This window comes from Micropterus dolomieu, linkage group LG02, assembly GCF_021292245.1.
Source record: "Micropterus dolomieu isolate WLL.071019.BEF.003 ecotype Adirondacks linkage group LG02, ASM2129224v1, whole genome shotgun sequence".
In the NCBI taxonomy this organism is placed as follows: Eukaryota; Metazoa; Chordata; class Actinopteri; order Centrarchiformes; family Centrarchidae; genus Micropterus; species Micropterus dolomieu.
In genome coordinates this window covers 24,025,295-24,044,408 of record NC_060151.1, presented here as the reverse complement: position 1 = coordinate 24,044,408, position 19,114 = coordinate 24,025,295, and the positions used below count along the sequence as shown (strand labels likewise).

Genomic DNA, 19,114 nt, shown 5'->3' with positions numbered 1-19,114 from the left:
AATGAAACAGTAAGATGCAGTTAAAATATGAAGACGTAACATCATGTGAGCCCTGCGATGGATTGGCGACCTGTCCAGGGTGTACCCCGCCTTTCGCCCGATGTCAGCTGGGATTGGCTCCAGATAAGCGGTTGAAGATGGATGGATGGATGGAACATCATGTGAATATAAAATATATGACGGCATTTAACTCCTAAAATTATTTGCAGTGGCGACAGAAATATTCAATAATTCATCTTTTTGTATTGGGATAAGTGCCTTTATATTCACAATATCAAGACCTAGTTGACCTTGAAAAAAAAAAAAGATGGTACTATAAGTGTATTCTGGGGCTTATTGCAAAATATCCTAATCTAGTTAATTAACTGCAGAAAGAAAAAACATTTAAATGACATTTATTTTTTTGTTCAACAACACTTAACTTCCAACAGAGGCCAGGAATGACTCATAAAATAGTCCTAAAATAGTCCCTTTTGTCACAGTAAGCAGTAAGACTGATGTTTCATTTTGGCCAGTGTGTCAAAAACATTTGAGAAAATTCTAAACATAACATTGTACCATTTACTATTCATCATTTCTACACATATACATAAATAAAGCTCTGATCTACAGTATGTTATCATATTATAGGCATTATTGCACTACATGTTCACCCTTGTGGCAAGCTCACAGTTCTCAAGTGGCACAATGAAGACACGACAGTCTGTTATATAGACACACATGCTTGGTTAATACAACAATGGTGTTATATTTGTGGCTAAATAACAGTACTTGACTAGCCATGAGAGAGAGGTGGTGGTCAGTAGTTGAATAATCCACTTTCCCCCCCCCCTCACCTTTATACCTGATTCATCTACAAATCTCCCGAACACATTGTCAGACCCTGACCGGAGCTTCACAGTTTAGCAGGTTTTACACAGAACTGCAGCACTAACAGGTTTCCAAAACTAATAGCACACTCCTATTTTTAATATTTGCAATTTGCAGCTATAGTAATAGCAACATCTTTCTTATATTATGCCACTGCTTTGCGGTGACAGATCACAGTATGGGCGAGGGACTGGGGTGACAGAGGGCCGACACTCTCTGCTTTAGTCCCTCTGATTACATGGACATGTGCTCTGGGAGCACATAGGAGATGTCATCCCAGGGGTGGCGGTACAGACCCTGCTTCAGCCTCTTCTGGTCCAGGTAGTGTCCTGAAGGGACGTGAAAAGGAAGGACTGATTGTCATACAAGGCAGAAGTGTTTGCCATCTTGCACACATTATAATAGCAGAAATGACTCACCAATAAATCCCATGCTACGTCCCAGGACAAAGACGCCATTCAGAGCTCCAATTTCCACAAACTCATCAGCCTCGTCTCTGTGGTGGGCATGATGGACAAAGATATTTTATACAGAACACAAACATATTGACAATGACTGAAGTGCAGGCTGACACTACATACATGAGCCTTATACTTGTGTACATTTGGCTCTAAATTATTCCAAGGTGTTATGGAGAAGATACCTGAAAACAAAGATTGAAGTTGCCAAACAACCTTGGACCTCCATTCTCCTGCTACATGACTTCAACATAGAAATGTAGCTTTAAAGCCTATTTCTCTAGTTTGTCTTAAATGTAGTAAAGGTGTCCCTTTTCAAGAGGAACAATAAACTGTATAAATGTAAGTATTGCAAAGATGGCCAGCACTTATTGGCTCACCGTGTAAAACCACCACAAGTCCTGAGCAGGTCCACAAAGGCCACACCGATGAAACCATCCACATTCAGGATCAAGTTGGGTTTCTATTACAACAAAACACACAGGGAAAGGAGGATTATGTTATTTAAAAATGTAGTGTGTCACCATTTAGTAAAGGCTGTGAATGACGAGATGAAGGGATAAATCTTACTTTGGATGTGGTGATCTTCTCTACATCTAGAGCGTAGTCCAGCAGCTGGGTGGAGGGGAAGTGCTGCTTCACAAAGTCCTTCAAGATCTGGACTCTCATGTCTGGATTGTTAATCTGGGGAAGCACAGGATTCCCTTTCATTCAAAATCTTCCTTCCATCAATCTCATTTTCCTCCATCTTTAGCTCTCTTCAGTGCAGTACAGCTCTGTTCCCTAGGTTATTTAATATTGTGATGTTCTGATTTAAAGCCCATTCTGCTGCTGTCCACACTGGATACACATGTGCTAAGGAGCCGTGGTACTCACCGACTTGACTCTGTGTCCAATGCCCATGATCAGCTTGCCATCCTTCTTCATTTTGTTGACAAACTCCATGGGCAGCATGCCGCTGTCAAATGCCTTGCTGAACTGCTTTGCTGCAGCGTCCAGAGCACCTCCAAAGCGGTCACCCTGAAAAGTGACAAAAAGGAAAAATACATACTTATGGTGGACTTTTGCAGGTCAGTAAATCACATGCATCATAGATTTAAGCTTCTTACGATGGTGAGGAGACCGGAGGTGAGGCTGGAGATGAGATCTTTGCCAGCTCGAGCACAGACAATAGTGTTGTGTGCTCCGGATACAGCAGGGCCGTGATCAGCAGTCACCATCAGGCACATCTCAATAAACTGGCATGCATACCTCGGCAACCTGCACACAGAGAGGGAAACAACAATGGTTATGTGGTTCAAGGATTTCTCAAGAGTTTGTTCATTGCGTCTACTAGGTTTAGAGGCTGACCTCCTCTGGAACCAGAGAAGCCCCAGAGTTCCTCCCAGGCCTATTTCTGACTTGAAGACTTCTGTGATGGGCATGCCTGCGTAGATGAGCTCCTGACCCCTCTCGTCACAGATACTGGTCATGAAAGAAGCAGGCTTACGGATCAGGCCCAGCTCCTGCAGAGCAAGAAGAAAAAAAGGCAAACATTTCACTCCATGTACTCGTTGTGATCCATCTGTCTCATTATAAAACAATATGAATTTGTTTCAGCTTTGCTTTGCCCTCATCTGATAGCTCAAAGCTTGATTCATACTGGTCTCGTTCAGGTGTGTTCAGAGGCATACTCACTCGCGCCCAAGAGTAATCCATTGGCACAGTGGGAGGAGGCATCTCTTCGGCTGGCTGGATAACTCCTTTTGCAACAAGGTCATCATAAACAGATCTGCGTGGATGAAAAAGACACAGAAGACTGTAAGATGAGCTAGGAATAATTACAAAGTAATGCTAACAAAATATGTTAGCATGATGAACTGAATGCATATGGCAGTGTGCACTGACTTAATGATGTCTCCCAGCTCATCGAAACTCTTGGGGACAAAGGCACCAGCCTCCTTGAGAGCAGTGTTTTTAGCTACTGCTGTCTCAGAGGCCTGGTTGGCACAGGCTCCTGCATGGCCAAACTGAACCTAGGGGGGACATTCGGTCAGAAATGTCTTTAATTTCTTACATCTTTCATTATGCAGCTGCCTAATGGTGCCTGAAATGCACCACACTCAACATCTGCTCTCTCACCTCTGAGGAGAACATCGTGGCACAGGTGCCAATACACCAGCACACCACTGGCTTTGTGATCCTGCCCTGTTTAATAGCCTGGCAAATCTTGTACTCCTCTGTGCCTCCAATCTGTAGAAGGCAGAGACAGATCCAGGATGTAGAAAATCAATAACTGTTGGCTTGCTGCAGGCACCCGTGCGCGTAGATTTATTCCTCACCTCTCCCAGCACTACAATCATCTTTACTCCAGGACTGTCATGGTAGCGGAGCACATGGTCAGTAAACACAGAACCTGGGTATCTGCAGAAAAAGGCCGAAATTACACATCAATCCAAACTCACATGCGGACATGCTGCAGATAAAAAGAGAGCTACATACCTGTCCCCACCAATGGCCACACCTTCAAAAACACCATCAGTGGTGCGGGAGATTATGTTGTTGAGTTCATTGGACATGCCGCCTGAGCGGGACACGTAGGCCACACTGCCTGGACGATAGAGCTTAGAGGCGAGGATGTTATCTAGCATGCCTCCTGTGTTTCCGATTTTGAAACAGCCTGGTTTGATTCCTCCAACCTGGACACACACGAACACACACACGGATTTGCTAATTTTCTTAGAGAAAAGAACACAGAGAGAAATTGTGGTAAATCTAATGAAAAGTGAAGCAAGACTAACGGTTGCTGGTCCAATTATTGTAACACCCTTCTCATCTGCGGCCTTGATGATCTTCCTGGTATGGGCTTCAGGGATTCCCTCAGCGATGATGGCAATGGTGTGAATCTGAAAGCAAATGAATGGAAAGGCTTAACTTTTTTTCTCTTTTTCTTTCCTTTTTCTGCTGTTACGTACCTTGCAGATGATACAGGGTGATGGTGCATTTACCTGTGGGTAGTGCATGGTCTCCATGGTGCTATCAAAGGCTGAACGCAAAGAGGCAAAGTTGATGAGCACGTCCACATCTGGGTGCTTCTTCATGGCGTCACTCATGTTCTTATACACAGGGATGAGGATCTCTTTATGGCCCCAGTAGTACTTTTGTTTGTGGTCTCCCCTGAAAGGCAGCCACGCAGAACAGCATTTGTCACACAGTGACAGGACACGGTTTACTTTTTATTATTTTATTACATTGAATGGACAATTAAGATCCATTCCACTGACAGCAGAGCAAAGTAAATCACAAACTAATGAGGGAGGACAGAGCACACTTACGTGAATGGGTAGACCATGGCTGCGACAGATGGCTCATCTCTGGAGCAGACATAGTCAAAGTCCAGCATGCCCTGCACCGCCCGAGTCTGCATACCCCACACTATGGACTTGGTGTGTTTGCTGAAGAGGGTAGTTGCCTTGGCTACAGGGAAAGAAAAAGCTGTTATATTAAAAAAAACAAACAACTCATTGCTTTTTAGACCTTTCAGGAACCGGGAAGAAAACAAATATTTTCTTTATTAAATCAATATTTCACACAGCCAGAAAGTGACAGATCCACGTGAACAGAACAGACACTACTGTAAATGATTTGATTGAATGAATTTGGCTATCAATAAGAAAAACAAAGTAGTAACATTTTTCAGAGGTCTGGGATTGTAATTAAGTTGCCTATTGATTTTCTACATTACAACAACAACAAGCAACAATAAAGGCAAGTTGACCTTTAAGATGTATTGGATTAGGTTTGTATGCGTGCAATCATATATCAGTACACTGAACTTCAATTGTAGTGATTTGTGGATTGCAGAGTCCTCCAGCTGTCCAAAGGGGGCGCTATAACACTTAAACTCAACCATGAATGATCACATGGCTTTTCTACCTATCACACTGCCCAGCAGTGGACCCTTGTAAGAAAACACATCAAAGCCTCTGTTTTCACAGTGCAAATATTTCCCAGTGCAGTGTGTGTTTGTCTGTGTGCGTGTGTGTTGGTTTTCTCACCAATAGGAGCTCCAGTTTTGGTCTTCTTGGCTGGCGAGCTCTCAACTTTGGCTCTGTTTTCGGAAAAAGACGCAGTTCTGCTGGATGCAGGGGTCTGGAAATTACAAAAAGAAAGAAAAAAAAAAAAAGATTCATCCATTTTTTATCCTGCTATGCATATTTGAAAAAGTGAGTGTGCTAATGAGGACAGCTCTGTTGAGAATTGACCTGCTTTGACTGTAAAAAATGTCAAAACAGTGGTCCTTAAATATTTTAGAAGTTTGTTGAAAGAGCAAGCCTCTAACATTCAAATTATTTTATAAGACATCACCTGCACACAAGTTACACAATGAGTGTTAGTGTTCTTCATCTTTCATGCCATCGGCTACACAAGTACAGCTTTGTCAAGGATGACTCACTGGATTTTAGAGCTTTAAGCTAACTGAAAACAAAAGCTTTCAACAAAAAACTGTTCATGTAATTGCATAAAAATGTATGCTCTTTCTTTATGACCTCTTCTTTGTAATACTTGATATGTACCATGTTGTATTTTACAATATACGCTACATATGATATTCAATTTCTCCTAGTCATTTTTTTAATCATACATCTACCATTACATATATACAAGAAAGAAAAAAATACATGAATGTATGCGCACACATGCAGACAGACACGCTCACTTTGCTGAAAGCCTACACACCACAGTCTTAATGGATGCCCTGGGGAGGTCGCAGTGCGTTCCTTGAGTTCCTCCTATTTGAGTGAGAGCAGTGCACAATGCCCTGCAATTCTCTTATACAAGCCACTGGGTTTCTGATAATCTGGTTCACTAACAGGACAAGACAGTAATAACTGAAAAAGAGGCTATGGCATGCAGGTCTTCTGGTCACTCTGCCACTAGACAGCAGCACACTATTGGTGGAGCTGATGTAAATTCACTTCACAGTGAGCAGACAACATCACAACAGCCCATTTGTCTTCGTGAAGTCAGTATGTGTCATACCGATGTGCTGCCGCTAGAATTGAGGAGAAAGTTGGCAGTGTGGGCAGCAACAGGAGGCTGGTTGGGGATTGGCCGGTATCCCAGTGCCATGCCAACAATGGCAGTCATGTGAGTTTCTGTGCCAAAGACATGGATGGGGATTCCAGTGGTCTTGCCTGCGGAGAGCAGACAGAACCAAATTAAGTGTGGGTTATGAAAAAAAAGCAGGTGTTTGCAGATAAAAATGCACTCAACGCGTGCTTTTATGCTTGTAAGTTTAAAATCAATGTAAAGTAAGAATGTACAACATACCAACTTCTCCCATCACTCTGAGACCTTCCTGGTAGTTGGGGCCTCCACGACGGACAAAAATGGTGACCTCATGCTCCTTTAGTAGCCCCTGATGGTCTCTGATAGCTCGAACAATCCCCTAGAACAGACAAGGATATGCTCAGGGAGTAACTTGATATTGAGTAAGTAAAAGCAAGGCTACTACATAAACAAAAAAGCATGCGACACTGTACCTTAAATGTTGCAGCAACATTTGTGAAGTTTGCAATGCTTCCCCCAATGATCAAAACCTTTCCTGGAAAAAATTATCATGGAAAGTTTTAGCGGGGGGGGGGGGGGGGGGGGGACTACTTTGAGTACACATGAAAACGTTGGACCGAGCAGTTTTCCTACCATCTGGGTGCTTCTCTCTGGTCATCAGAGACAGGATAGTCTTGGCGTAGTCATAGGTCTGCTGTTCGCTTGGTGCTCCTGAATACTCCCCATAATTGGCCAGCTCATTGACGCCACCCAGGTCACAGATCGTGTCACTAGGTGAGTTTTACATTAGTCACCAACACAGAGGAAAAAGCAAAAGCAACAATTCCTCCAACAATGAACACAGTTTTAAGAAACAGTAGATGATCATCAACTTGAGCTCTAAACTTCAGAATGCATTTGAACATTACATCTGTTTTGAATTAATACTGCACTGTAAACAGACACAGCAACTTAACAGTGCACAGAGGGAATAATTAGTCATGGCTGATGCATCTGTATGTCACGCTTTACACCCTCGACAGACGGCGGAGTGAGGGAGACACTGCTCATTCCTCCAGACTCTCACTATAATGGATCTAAGAATCCAGCTGAACAGGCAAAGTCTGAGCTGCTGCTCTGTCACTCACTACTGCATCACTGGCATACCCTCCTAATGCTAAACCCAATTATGCTTAGTGGAATCACTGTAGTGAGGATGCAGTCAAGAGACAATTTAAGCAACCAGAAGAAAACATCCAGTTGGACTTTTTGAGATTATACATGTGTTGAGATTACACAGGTGTCCTATTCAGGCTTTGTTTTATGTGGTTTGGTCGGGCACTGTGTACCTGTACACCACCGAGGCACCTCCTCCCGCTACCATGGTCCAGATCCTGCCTCGGGGGTTGAGCAGCGTCAGTTTGAGACTGGCACCACTCTTGGCATCAAGGTCAGCAATGTAGGCCTCCTGTAAAAGTCAAATGAAAGGTCAAATAGGTGAGAGAAGGGTTATATGAATGCTACAGAGGTGGGGTGTGTATGCGATTGGAGCCGTAAATCAGAGCAGGACTTTCAGTTGGCTACATTAATTTGAAATATTGTATAATTATTAAGAGTGATGTGGTGTGCATCAGTGGTTGTTTGTGACAGTCAGTGTCACAGCTGGTGGCTGAGAGTAAAAAAGTTCCCAATCAAAGGCTCCCGCTGTCCCTCATCTCCACTCTAGACTCACAGCAGCCCAATTAGGCCAGCCCGTCTGCTACACAGACAGTCTGTCTCAAACGAGCTCTTACATGCATCAGACAAAAATAGAAAGAAGTCCTGTATACACAAACACTTACTATTTTCTTTACTTTCACCCACATTGTGTTTATTATTGAGCTCTGTTCTTATTTAATAATTCTTCAATAGCAGACACTGAGGGCTAGGAAAATACATTAGAATGCCTTCATACTACAGGTGTTTAATATTACTATGAGCTTAGTTTCTATTAAAAAAAAAAATCACTTCACAAAATCAGGTCTTTTAAAAAAATAAAATAAAGCATCTCATTCATCTTATAACAGTATTTGACATGACTTCAATATATTTTGACATTATGCAGAGGTCGGTGACAACCTTTTACTTGAGGATATATCAATTCCTCCATAGCTCTACAGAATAAGTCATGAAGGCTGATTAACAGCTGTGTGTTGATAGTGCCCTTCCTCATTAACTCCACATGGAGCAGCTGGGACATGGGCTGGTACAGAGCAGAAGTAGCGGGAAAACCCACTGAGAGTTCCTCTTCTTCTTTAGGCATTTGAAATGAAACAATTTGCATCTTATGGAAGGGCACCACATGAGTCTAGATCATAGCTGACCCTATTCATTTAAAAGTAAACTGTAAATAATCAAATCCAAACCAGTTATTTACTGTGAGACACGCATCTTATCAACTGAGAAATGTACAGTTTGGCTATAATGCTGAGATTTTCTACATTGACAATGTAATTTGAAATGATGAGATTGGTAATTTGCTCAATTTACAGCCTACTGAACTCCCCCAGCAAGCTTGTTTCCTCTTTTGGAGAACAACACCAGCTATTTGTTGCTGACAGATTGAAATCTGATCCATTGCTAGGTCTCCCTCTCCAGTCCCTCCCCTCACCTCAGGATAGGCCTCCCTGCCAAAGGGCGGAGGGAACTCCACATCGCCCCACTTGGCCTTGCAGATGTAGTCAGCTGTGGCATCAATCTTGGCTGCCATGTCCAGTACGTACACTCCATCTTTTGTGACCACTGACAGAAGGGGGGGGGGGACAAATGTTAAGATCTATATTCCAACAGAAGCACAAACAACCACCTTTAAATAGATCATGGGAGGATGCCATGCTCAGGCACAGGTGACCACAACATTTCCTGCTGTCCCTGCAGGACGTGGAAGGGAGGTGAAGAGGGGGACGATGTGACATCAAAGCAGGGCGCGCCAGCCTCAGCAGCCTTGCTATATCCACAGGAATAGCTGCCAGAGGGCATGTACTGGTGCCAAATTACTCAATTATAAACAAACGCCGCCTTCATCAAACAGCAAGTGCTTGAATTATTTAATGATTTCCTCCCTCGGTGTTGAAAAATGTGGCAGAATCAACTTCTGCCTCATGGTTTCACAACGTTTTATTATGCATTGATGTTCTCATCGCCAATTTCCCTTTGATGTCCCCCTTTCCAATTTCATAATCTGATAACATATTTATGAATCTGTGTTGGAATAAGATGATAATATGCCATCATGATTGCTTGTTAAGACACAGCACAAGGTATTCAGGATTTGAGAAAAACTAACAAATAAACAAAAACAACCTACCCAGTGGATTGATCTCCAGGTATGTGAAGAACAGGTCCTCATACAGGTTGAAGAGCCCAACAATGAAGCTGGCCAGGAGCCTGCAGAGATGATATTCAACACATGAAACTCCTTGAATGATCAGCACCAGAATGATCTGTTGATGCCTGGTTAATCATATTACAATATAAGGAGTTATAATCACATTACAGCTGAATCAATTAGTTTATTAATCACCTTGTGGCAAACATTTTGCGGGTAATATATTTTTAAATGACAGTATATTCTGTTTCTCTCTGTTTTATATTACTGTAAAGTGAATATTTTAGGGTTTGGACTGTTGGACAAACAAGAAATCTGAAGACCACCTTGTGCTCTGGGAAATTGTAAAAAGCATTTTTCACTATTTTCCGATATTTTCCATACAAAATAATTGATTAATTGATAAAATCAATTAGTAGATTAATTGACAATGAAAAGAATCATTAGGTGCAGTCCTAAATGTATAGGATAACTGTAAATTAAAAAGAAATTTTTTTTTTAAAACACACACACACACACACACACACACACACACGCTCACGCACACGCTCACGCACACGCTCACGCACACGCTATTATTAGTACTATGATGATCTACAAACACAATTTCCCTTAGAACAACAACAATGTAAGTTACTACATTGCTGTAGAGAAGGAAAAATCTAATTTGCTTCCTCCTTCACATGTCAAAACAGAACAGTGAGGAGTAGGGGGTTGCTGGAGAGGATTGGAGGGGGGGGCAGTGTTTTGCTCTCCTCTCCTGCCTGTCAGTTGTGCAGGCAGCACGAAGCTTTTGTTGTCAGGACTCTGACTGGCCTGTGGGGGAAAAACTGTGACCTGTGACTCAGCTTTCCATGTCTGCTTCTGATGGGAGAGCAGAAAAAAGTGGCAGAGTGCCACTCATGTTTTGAGTCCAGAGAGTAAGAGGAGCGTGAGGGAAAGAGTGCATGGTGTGAGGCGGTGAGCTGGGGTTGGCAGAGTGATTTCTGGGGCAGCTTCTTCAATGTCAGCCAAGACAGTGAGTCTGGCCAGAATCTTCCGGAGAGATGGATAGGAGGGGTCGGAGGGGGTGAGCCACTGTATCGTACCCATCAAAATAAACGGACGTGCTGTGAATGTGGATGTGGTGTAAAATAGGCTGGGGGCGGAGGCTGATCGAAGAAAGGCGAAGCAGAGGAGGGAGTTTGTCGTTTGTCTAATGGAAACCATCCGCCCATCTCCCCCTGCTCCCCCCACATTTACTGCCAATATCAAAGGGCTTTCTCTTACTTCATTTGTGTGACACTTTTGTTTTCATCTGCTGGTCAGAGGTTATTAATAAGTGCCACAAATCATAACAGACTGAGAGGGAAAGCAATAATGAGTTTGCACATTTCCGTAGTCTTCATCAAAATAACCACAGCTGTGCTGTAGAGAAAACTGAAGTCAATCGACTGAAGTCGATCTGCTTCTTATTAGAGCACACATTATTTAGCAAATACGGAGTTACAGCTTCAAAATAAAATATCTTTTTATTTGTCACTGGAAAAATCCAGTCATCAATTCCCATTTAAACAGCTTGCACAAATGAGCTTCAACAATTAAGGGTATGAGACTGAATATATGCATAAGCATCAATGGAAATTCGACGGCCAAATATACACCAGGTAGATAACAAGATAACAATGAATTTAAGTGAAACGTCATCACAGAGCTCTTGGTTTAACTCTCTAGGCTGAGTTTGATGAATGCCACTCTACTATATTTACTCTATATCACTGACACAAAGCTGAAGTATTGAATCACTGCCCTACAAATACTTTTTCCATCGGACTCACGCTTTCTTGTCGTTGGGGACGTGTGTCAGCAGCTCTTTCTTCACAGAGTCTTCGCTGATCTTTTCGTCCACCCCAATTAGCAGCTTCTTAGCCTTGGCGTCCACATCTCCCACATCCACCCCACCCTCGTGGTGAAACAGCACATAGTCACCCTCCCGGGTGGCGTAGATGCACACGTAGAACTCCTCCTCCTGAACAATGGACATTTATCACAGATGGCAATAATAAAACGTGTCTTTACCAGACATTTAGTATTATAATCACGTAGTAGATGTGTAAGAAGTGCTTTACCTGCTTGTGTTGGACAAATGGCTCGATGAGGAAGTTCTTTAGAACGCCTTTTGCTTTTCCCACCTGAGGATCATTAACAAAATAATTATCTTAAGGAGATGAATTGCTTAGTAGATAAAGAAATATTTAGGAGCAAAACAATGTGTTAACTTGAACTATTAGTTAAAAATGGACACTACAGCATCTCACTGGTCTTCAGATTGTGTGTGTTTCCATATTAATGCATCATTCCCCATTCATATGCTCAGACATACTTCCTGGACTGGTGGGAGGAAGGGACAAAAGGTAAATTAATGATAAATGAATAAATTAATTAACACAGAACCACCTCTTCCTCACAAGGGAATTGAAGTTTCAAGAGCAGAAGGCAGGCAGGTTGAGAAGGAGAAAGAAGAAAATGTCATCATGTATTTTTCCAGGCAAAGTCCAGCTAACACAGCCACAGCTCATTTAGTGAGGCTGTCATCGCTCGTCTGTTAAAGGCCAACAGGCACAAAGTAACCAGCGACCGGCTAAGAGCGGCCAGCCGGAGAGAACAGAACAAAATAATGAAAGGGAGAGAGGGAGTTGCCATTTTGAAGAGCGCAAATAAAAAACGGAGGTTGGTGACAGGTGGGGGGAAAAAAGAAAGCCTATCTGACTAAACAACCCACAAGAGACTCAGGCCGATTCAGATAAATGAACTGACACCTCCATTACTGCCACACAGAAGAAAAAAAGAAAAGCCATTCATGTTGTGAACGCAATTGATAAATGAATGATTCAATTAAACCACTGCTTACACAAAATATCAAAGCATTGTGGGCGACTGCATGAGCAATTTGTAAATAACATTATGAAAAACAAGAAATTGAAAGGATGCAAGTTACGTTATTTACAGCTACTGGTATCTAATCCAACTTGTTCCTCTAAATGGTGTTCCAAATGGTTATTTATTCAGGGGAGCTTCACTTTTGCAGAAAGGAGGGCAAGCCACACCCTGATTTTATCCTGGTCCGGGGATTGAACCAGCTTTCTTACTTATTATAAGACCCAGATGGTTGCATTTGTTTACAGATTTATTCTATATTAATGCATCTTACATGTTTTAAGGGAACCAGCGGCTAAGTGAGGCTGTACTTTGGTACAGTGTTGCTTTGAGCTAAATGCTAACATGCTCACAATGACAGCGCTAACATGCAGATGTTTAACAGGGTTACTATGTTTCATCATCTTAGCTTAGTGTGGTAGCGTGCTAACATTTGTTAATTAGCAGTAAGCATAAAGTACAGCTGAGGCTGATGAATGTCATTAGTTTTGTGGGTACCAAAGTACTGGACAAATTAGCCACTAGCATGGCAAAAGACCAAATAGACTAGCAGTACGTTAGTGGGACAAACACATTTTACAATTGCGATTGCATACAAGGTTTTTAATTTCATAATTGTTCTTTAATTTTTACGCGACCAAGATGGTTGCATAGAGTTATTCGACTTTAACGCACCTTAGACATTTTAAGGCACCAGAGTAAAATACACATCTTTGTCCACAAAGTACGGCTGAGGGAAGCTAAAAACCAAAACACTGCTGTGACTGTCCACAATACAGCTGTGGCTTAATTTATTCTTATTTACTGCCTCTAGATGCTGCTGCCAGTTTCATCTCATCTGTGAAGAGATACATCTACGCAATCTCAGAACTGGCTACAACACACCCACGGACGCTCTTCTTTAGTGCTTTATGAACCAGTCTCTTCATAACTTGCTTCTTGGTTTATGAGGCAAAGCAGTATCTCAGTGGCACAGTGATGGATCTCTTGTGCTGGGGTTATGCTGACTGGATAGATGGGCTAGCTGTGTATTTACTAGCAGCATGCGCTTCAGTTGACTGGACTGATTTACTACCAGTGGACTGATACTGAATCCCCTCAGCAATCTGGGCAGCTGTTTAGGCAAACATACATCAGTAAAAAAAACAAATAAAAAAAACACACACAAACCAAATGCATCAGTGCAAAACGGAGCACAAGGGTGAAGGAAAGGGCAACAGGAGGAGGATCTGAATAAAGCAGTGGGATAATACTGATTGAAGGGGTGTCACACTCTCAAACAGGGGGTGTGGGTGGGTGGAGGTAATTGGCTGAGAAACAGTAAAGAGGGAGAGTGTGGATGACGTACTGTTGTCTCTTTCATGAGGCGGGATTTCAGCCACTCCCGGACGCCGTTCAGGTCCAGGTTGACGCCGACTAGGCCCAGCTTCCCTCGCCTCTTGATCAGCTGGTCCGGCTTCACCACCAGCCGCTGGAGGTGGAAGATAAGAGACTGTCTATTTTAGCAGGACCAACAGGCACTTACATTTAGCCCTAAATGAAAGGCATCAAACTGATATTTTCAATTTTAAAAGTTGGGCAGAGTCTACAGTGAATTTGATGTCATATTTTATTCCAAGCAGAGTTGATTCTGCAATCTCACTGAAATATATATTTCACTGGTGTGAATTTGAATAAAGCTGGACATGTCTATGTCTGCTGCATTCATATCATGACAATATTATTTACAGTATTTATTTGTTGAAAGCAGCATACTGGACTTGGTTATCAATTGAAACTATTAATTAAAAAGTCTATTACTGACATCAACCAAGTCCAGTTGCCCTTGATTTTAAACCTCCTACTTACTTACTTACTGACATTTCACTTAGACCCTTCACTGCTCGATTGATTTTCTTTCTAGAGCTTAAACAACTTCTCAATTAATAAACACAAAATGAATCTGCAACTTTTTTGATAATCAATTAATCGTTAATGTCATTCTTTAAGCAAAAAATGCCAAACATTTATCAGGTGCAAATTCTCAAATAGGAATGTTTGCTAGTTTTTTGTTATAGTAAACTGATTATCTGAATATATTAACAAAACAAACAATCTGAAGTTGACAACTTTGGCTTTAGGAAATTGTGATGGGCTGTTTTTTGATGTGTCCAGCAACCGATTCAGCAATTCATCAAGAAAATTACTGGCAGATTAAAGGAAAAGAACCGTTAGTTGCAGACCTGGATTCAGACATGAAGTCTGTTTACTATTAATCACGGACGAACATTATTCAAAAAAGGAAACTCTCATATACGTCATTCCCTTTTGACGCAAAAATTACATCTAACCCCCACCAACTGAGCACCCTTCGTCTCTCTTGCAAGTCGGATAAAGAAAATGACTTATGACAATAGACCCATTAGTATCTGGGTGCTCGCCAGTAAGCAAAGAGAGGGCAGAGGGTGAAAGTTAATGCAATTTCCTAATGAATTCTACCACAGCACATATCTCCAGTTATCTGCCCTCCATATCCTCCTCGTACCTTACAGATAAAAACCTTCAGCCGTGAGGGAGACTGGGAGAATGACATTTTATCCTGCAAGATGAGTCACAGAGTAATTAAATAAACTTCTATTACATCCCGTCTATCTGAGCAGTGAGAGATGATCTGGAAGCAGGGCGATGCAGTGAGTAAGCACTTTCAGACTGCCATGTACCTGGAGAACTGAAATCCCACCCTGGCTGATCTCTGACCTTCCTGTCGACAGGGCAAGTGAGAATTTCCCTGTGTTTACTGCTTGCAAATTAAAAGAAAAAATAACTATTGTGTTCTCTTCTGCATTTAAACTTCATTTCCACCAAGAGTGTGACAGAGCTGTTGGATCACTCTGCTGTCTGTGATTCTGCTAACAAGCGCCAAGAGAGCACTCTGCTGCCAGCCTAAGTAATTGTCTCCATAAAGAGGAGATCATTTTCCACAAGCTTAAGGGAGACTTTGCTTTAGGCATTTATGGGCTATAAATGTGTGATATAACAAACTGACTGCTCACCCAGCTTAAGAAAATCTTACTTCGTCATCCGCATGCAAATTTTTTCACAACTGGTTCTTCTGCCTCACCTCTGTGAGCAGCCACGGGTGCTCTTGCGCCAGTCGGTCAAAGTCGGTCTCGGCCGTCACGTTGGCATAGCGGAATCTGTTCTGGACAGCTGCCGATGTGCAGATGTACTTGTAGAGAAACTCCTTTCCCGTCTGCTCTGAGATGGCTTTGGCCGACATGACTGCTTAGGCTAGACTGGCCTGAGAGGAGGGGGTAGACGGACAGAGAGACATGGAGATACACAGATGAGATGAGCAGCGAGATGGATGAATACAGAGCAGATAAGAGAGATGTGAAGAGACGGGTGAATACAGAAAAGCAGACACACATGATGGACGGAGACACAGAATGAGCGCAATTCCATGAATTGTATCAAAAACTGAAGCTAAAACCTGTCCGACATGATGCTATTTAACTACACACAATTTAGAGAGACTGCTAGGAAATCAGATTACACACTAACCGCAGATTCAGGCTTTCTATCCTTTTGCACAGAGTTTTGTCAGAGTATTTTAGTTTGTCTCCTGCTGAACCCAGCAAGACACAGGCAGAGAAACGAGTGAAGCTAAATCCAACAAGATTAGCCTTGGTTTGTTGACCTGCGCACTAATGAGGAAATTGACATTTATTTGCCACTCAAACAATTAGATTCCTCCTGGAGCTGCAGCAGAGAGTGTGCAAGAGCGTTGTAAGTGGACTCTAATCACCACAAAAGTGGACGTTGATCTGATGTGACCAATTATTAGCATCGCTGGAAAGCAGCATACACATGAAGTGGCACAACGTGACGTAAGTAATTCAATAACTTGTAATAGCATCTATAAATTTTACTGCTAAAAGGAATAGTTGTGACCTTTACACTTTGGACCATAAGCGTCACTCAATGTGATCATCTTCAACAGGACCAACACGCACAGCTCACAACAGAACATCAGGGTTTGAATTTTATAAACATTTCTCCTGATGGCTTTCCTCTGAGGATGCACCTATACAGCTAACATTAATATTCAGAAATCAAAACCTGACAATCTTTACAGCTATTTTCTGTCTTTTTGCTGTACTGGGCTTCCTTTATCTTTCTAGAGGAGACACAAAAGACAACATGGAACCATTTTTCTTCAGTGACTAGACGAAGATCAGGAAAATGACTTGCATTACAATTTAGAATGACATCACTTGCAAAAATATGGTGTAGCCAGTAGGATTGCACCTTCACTGAACCTATCCCAGATGTTTGCTGTTCCTGTTACATGCGTGATCCCTACATTAAACTCCATGCTGGAATCTAGCAGCTTGTTGTTACCTTGTTTGATCAGCATGAATATACTGTAGCCTACATCCTGCAGAAACATGACTTTGACCTGAAGTGTTGAGATTTGAATCTACGGGCAGATTCAAATTTGCTGCAGTGCCATTATAACATTTATAAGGCTTCACCTGTTACGTCAGTTTCATTAAATAAAATGCACAAATGCGGTCATAACAGGCACAGTCATTCCCTTATCAACATTTGATCAGATCTGACTCTAGCCTCAGATTAAACACATACAGGAGTAGGGAAAAGTCTGCTTTTTGGCAAACTGAATGCAAGTTGTATTTCTGCATGATTTTTGTGACCAACCGCAAGATCAACTGAAGGGACTGGAGGTCATTAGTCCCACTGCTTCTACCTCAAAAAATCAGGGTAAATACGTATTGACAAATGTGGCTTACGGAGTCTATATATAACATGGCTTTCACTAATTACCATCTCTCCTGAGTAGGTCTGCAATGGTTTGAGATTTTCATGGTGAGAAAACCGTCTCAGAAAATATCACAGTAATCAGCATTACACAATTATTATTATCATCGGTCACAACACAGAAGGGTTTTTTTGGTTGAAGAAACACTTTATCATAATTTCACAAAACGTTTTGTCCTGACGCACTTGAAACTTGATATAAACTAGAAATATATATTTCTTTAATAACACTAGAATGGTAGAATTCAATATGACAGATAAGCAAATGTGCATGGTATAACAACTGTCAGTCTTCATCCTGCTGCAACCCTACCTGAGTCAAAGCTTAACAGCCACTGTGTATCATTGGGATGGCATACCTGCTCTGTTTTTTGTCTTTTTCTCTTAAGTGGTTCATTAAGCTGAAAGCCCTGATGTCAGCCCCAACAGGACTCACTGCTCTACACTGCAGCCCTGGCAGCCATTTCTTAAATGGATTAATGGGACTGTCATGGACCTTTCTCACTATTGATTATCGTTGTCCCTGAGTCGCCACAGCGCTGGTTCCAGGCCAGGAGAACCTGGTTTATCCAAAGCTCATCCAGGTTCCATATATCATCGCTTTCTCTGTGCAACTGACCTGCCAGAGGCAATTAAATATCACTGCTTCAAAACAGCAACAACACCAGTTCAGATGACATCCAATAATATTTAAGAACAAGGGATGAAGGATGGCTGGGGGAGGCAATATCAGGCACAGATCTAACTCAGTGCGCACACTCAATCAAATCAGACAGGTAAGTAAAAAATGGAATAAAATATTGAAGAAGTTTTAGCTTTATATTCACTCTACCACTCTTGTTCTACTAACTTATATAAAAAGCTGCCTGGCTTTGCAGATGAGTCACAGATCCCCGAGAGAAATGCTTCCCTGTTTCATTCATTTACAAACCGGTTAAGAAAACTCTTAATATGCACGATGTAGCAAGAGTAGCCTAAATGTTTAACGTTAACGCTGGTTATGCTGGACTGAGCAGTTCAACTTGTTTTACATTTTTGTGTCAGATCAGAGAGAAACACACACAGAAAGCGACAGATAGAAAGAGCAGTGAAAAGTAATTTCTCATTTTAAAACCAATACGTAGTTTACCTTGTTTCTGATGTTTTGTTTCTTTCTTTCTTAAGCGGCTCTCGAAGTATGTTGTGCTTGGATGTGAGAGTCGTCTCGGCAGTGCTGCTCCACCCTCCCCGTCTATGAGAAGCAGTGGTGCCCGATGGCAGGGGTTGCCGTGAGTTTTGTCTCCATCGCCCATCTGCCGATAGGCTTGGCCAGAGCTTGGCTGATGTTTCTAGGCCTCTGATTGGTTCATTCCACACCATGCTCTATTGCTGCCTTCACGGACAGTGGGAAGTTTGGTGAAAACGCGATGGGAAATTGGAAAAAGTTTTTATATTATTTTCTGTATTTTATTTATATAGGCTATAGATCAGATTTAAATATCAGTGTGCTTAGAAGACACATCCACACGTGGAACATTTAATTATTATGTGAGTTTTAGGAATTTGATTAATACTGTAAATAATTGTTTTTTGCTTGTGTAGCTGACACATACAACAGGTTTACGGTGGTGGAATGTAACATTACTCAAATACTGTACTCATCTACTAATTT

At 42.0% G+C, this 19,114-nt stretch overlaps 1 protein-coding gene across 1 annotated transcript; it reads right to left on the bottom strand.

Annotated features, from left to right (window-relative positions):
* Positions 1–379: 379 nt before the first annotated feature.
* Positions 380–18,730, bottom strand: aclya (ATP citrate lyase a). Its single transcript, XM_046034692.1, has 28 exons — positions 18,593–18,730; positions 15,743–15,922; positions 13,991–14,113; positions 11,835–11,897; positions 11,544–11,734; positions 9,706–9,785; positions 9,010–9,140; positions 7,709–7,827; positions 7,014–7,150; positions 6,854–6,915; positions 6,642–6,759; positions 6,351–6,505; positions 5,366–5,459; positions 4,643–4,784; positions 4,316–4,484; positions 4,109–4,213; positions 3,810–4,006; positions 3,650–3,731; positions 3,450–3,560; positions 3,216–3,343; positions 3,006–3,099; positions 2,679–2,833; positions 2,438–2,588; positions 2,205–2,348; positions 1,899–2,012; positions 1,709–1,791; positions 1,290–1,366; positions 380–1,199 (listed from the first exon to the last, which is right to left on the bottom strand). The coding sequence occupies exons 2-28, from the start codon at positions 15,899–15,901 to the stop codon at positions 1,105–1,107; spliced, it is 3,279 nt and encodes a 1,092-aa protein (XP_045890648.1). The 5' UTR covers positions 15,902–15,922; positions 18,593–18,730; the 3' UTR covers positions 380–1,104.
* Between the last annotated feature and the right edge of the window lie 384 nt (positions 18,731–19,114).

Coding starts and splice junctions, on each gene's coding strand:
- aclya (XM_046034692.1), bottom strand. CDS start 15,901: ATGTCGGCCAAAGCCATCTCAGAGCAGACGGGAAAGGAGTTTCTCTAC. Junction 7,151..7,708: donor GGTGCCTCGGTGGTGTACAG/GTACACAGTGCC, acceptor AAACTCACCTAG/TGACACGATCTGTGACCTGG. Junction 6,506..6,641: donor CAGAGTGATGGGAGAAGTTG/GTATGTTGTACA, acceptor TGCTCTCCGCAG/GCAAGACCACTGGAATCCCC.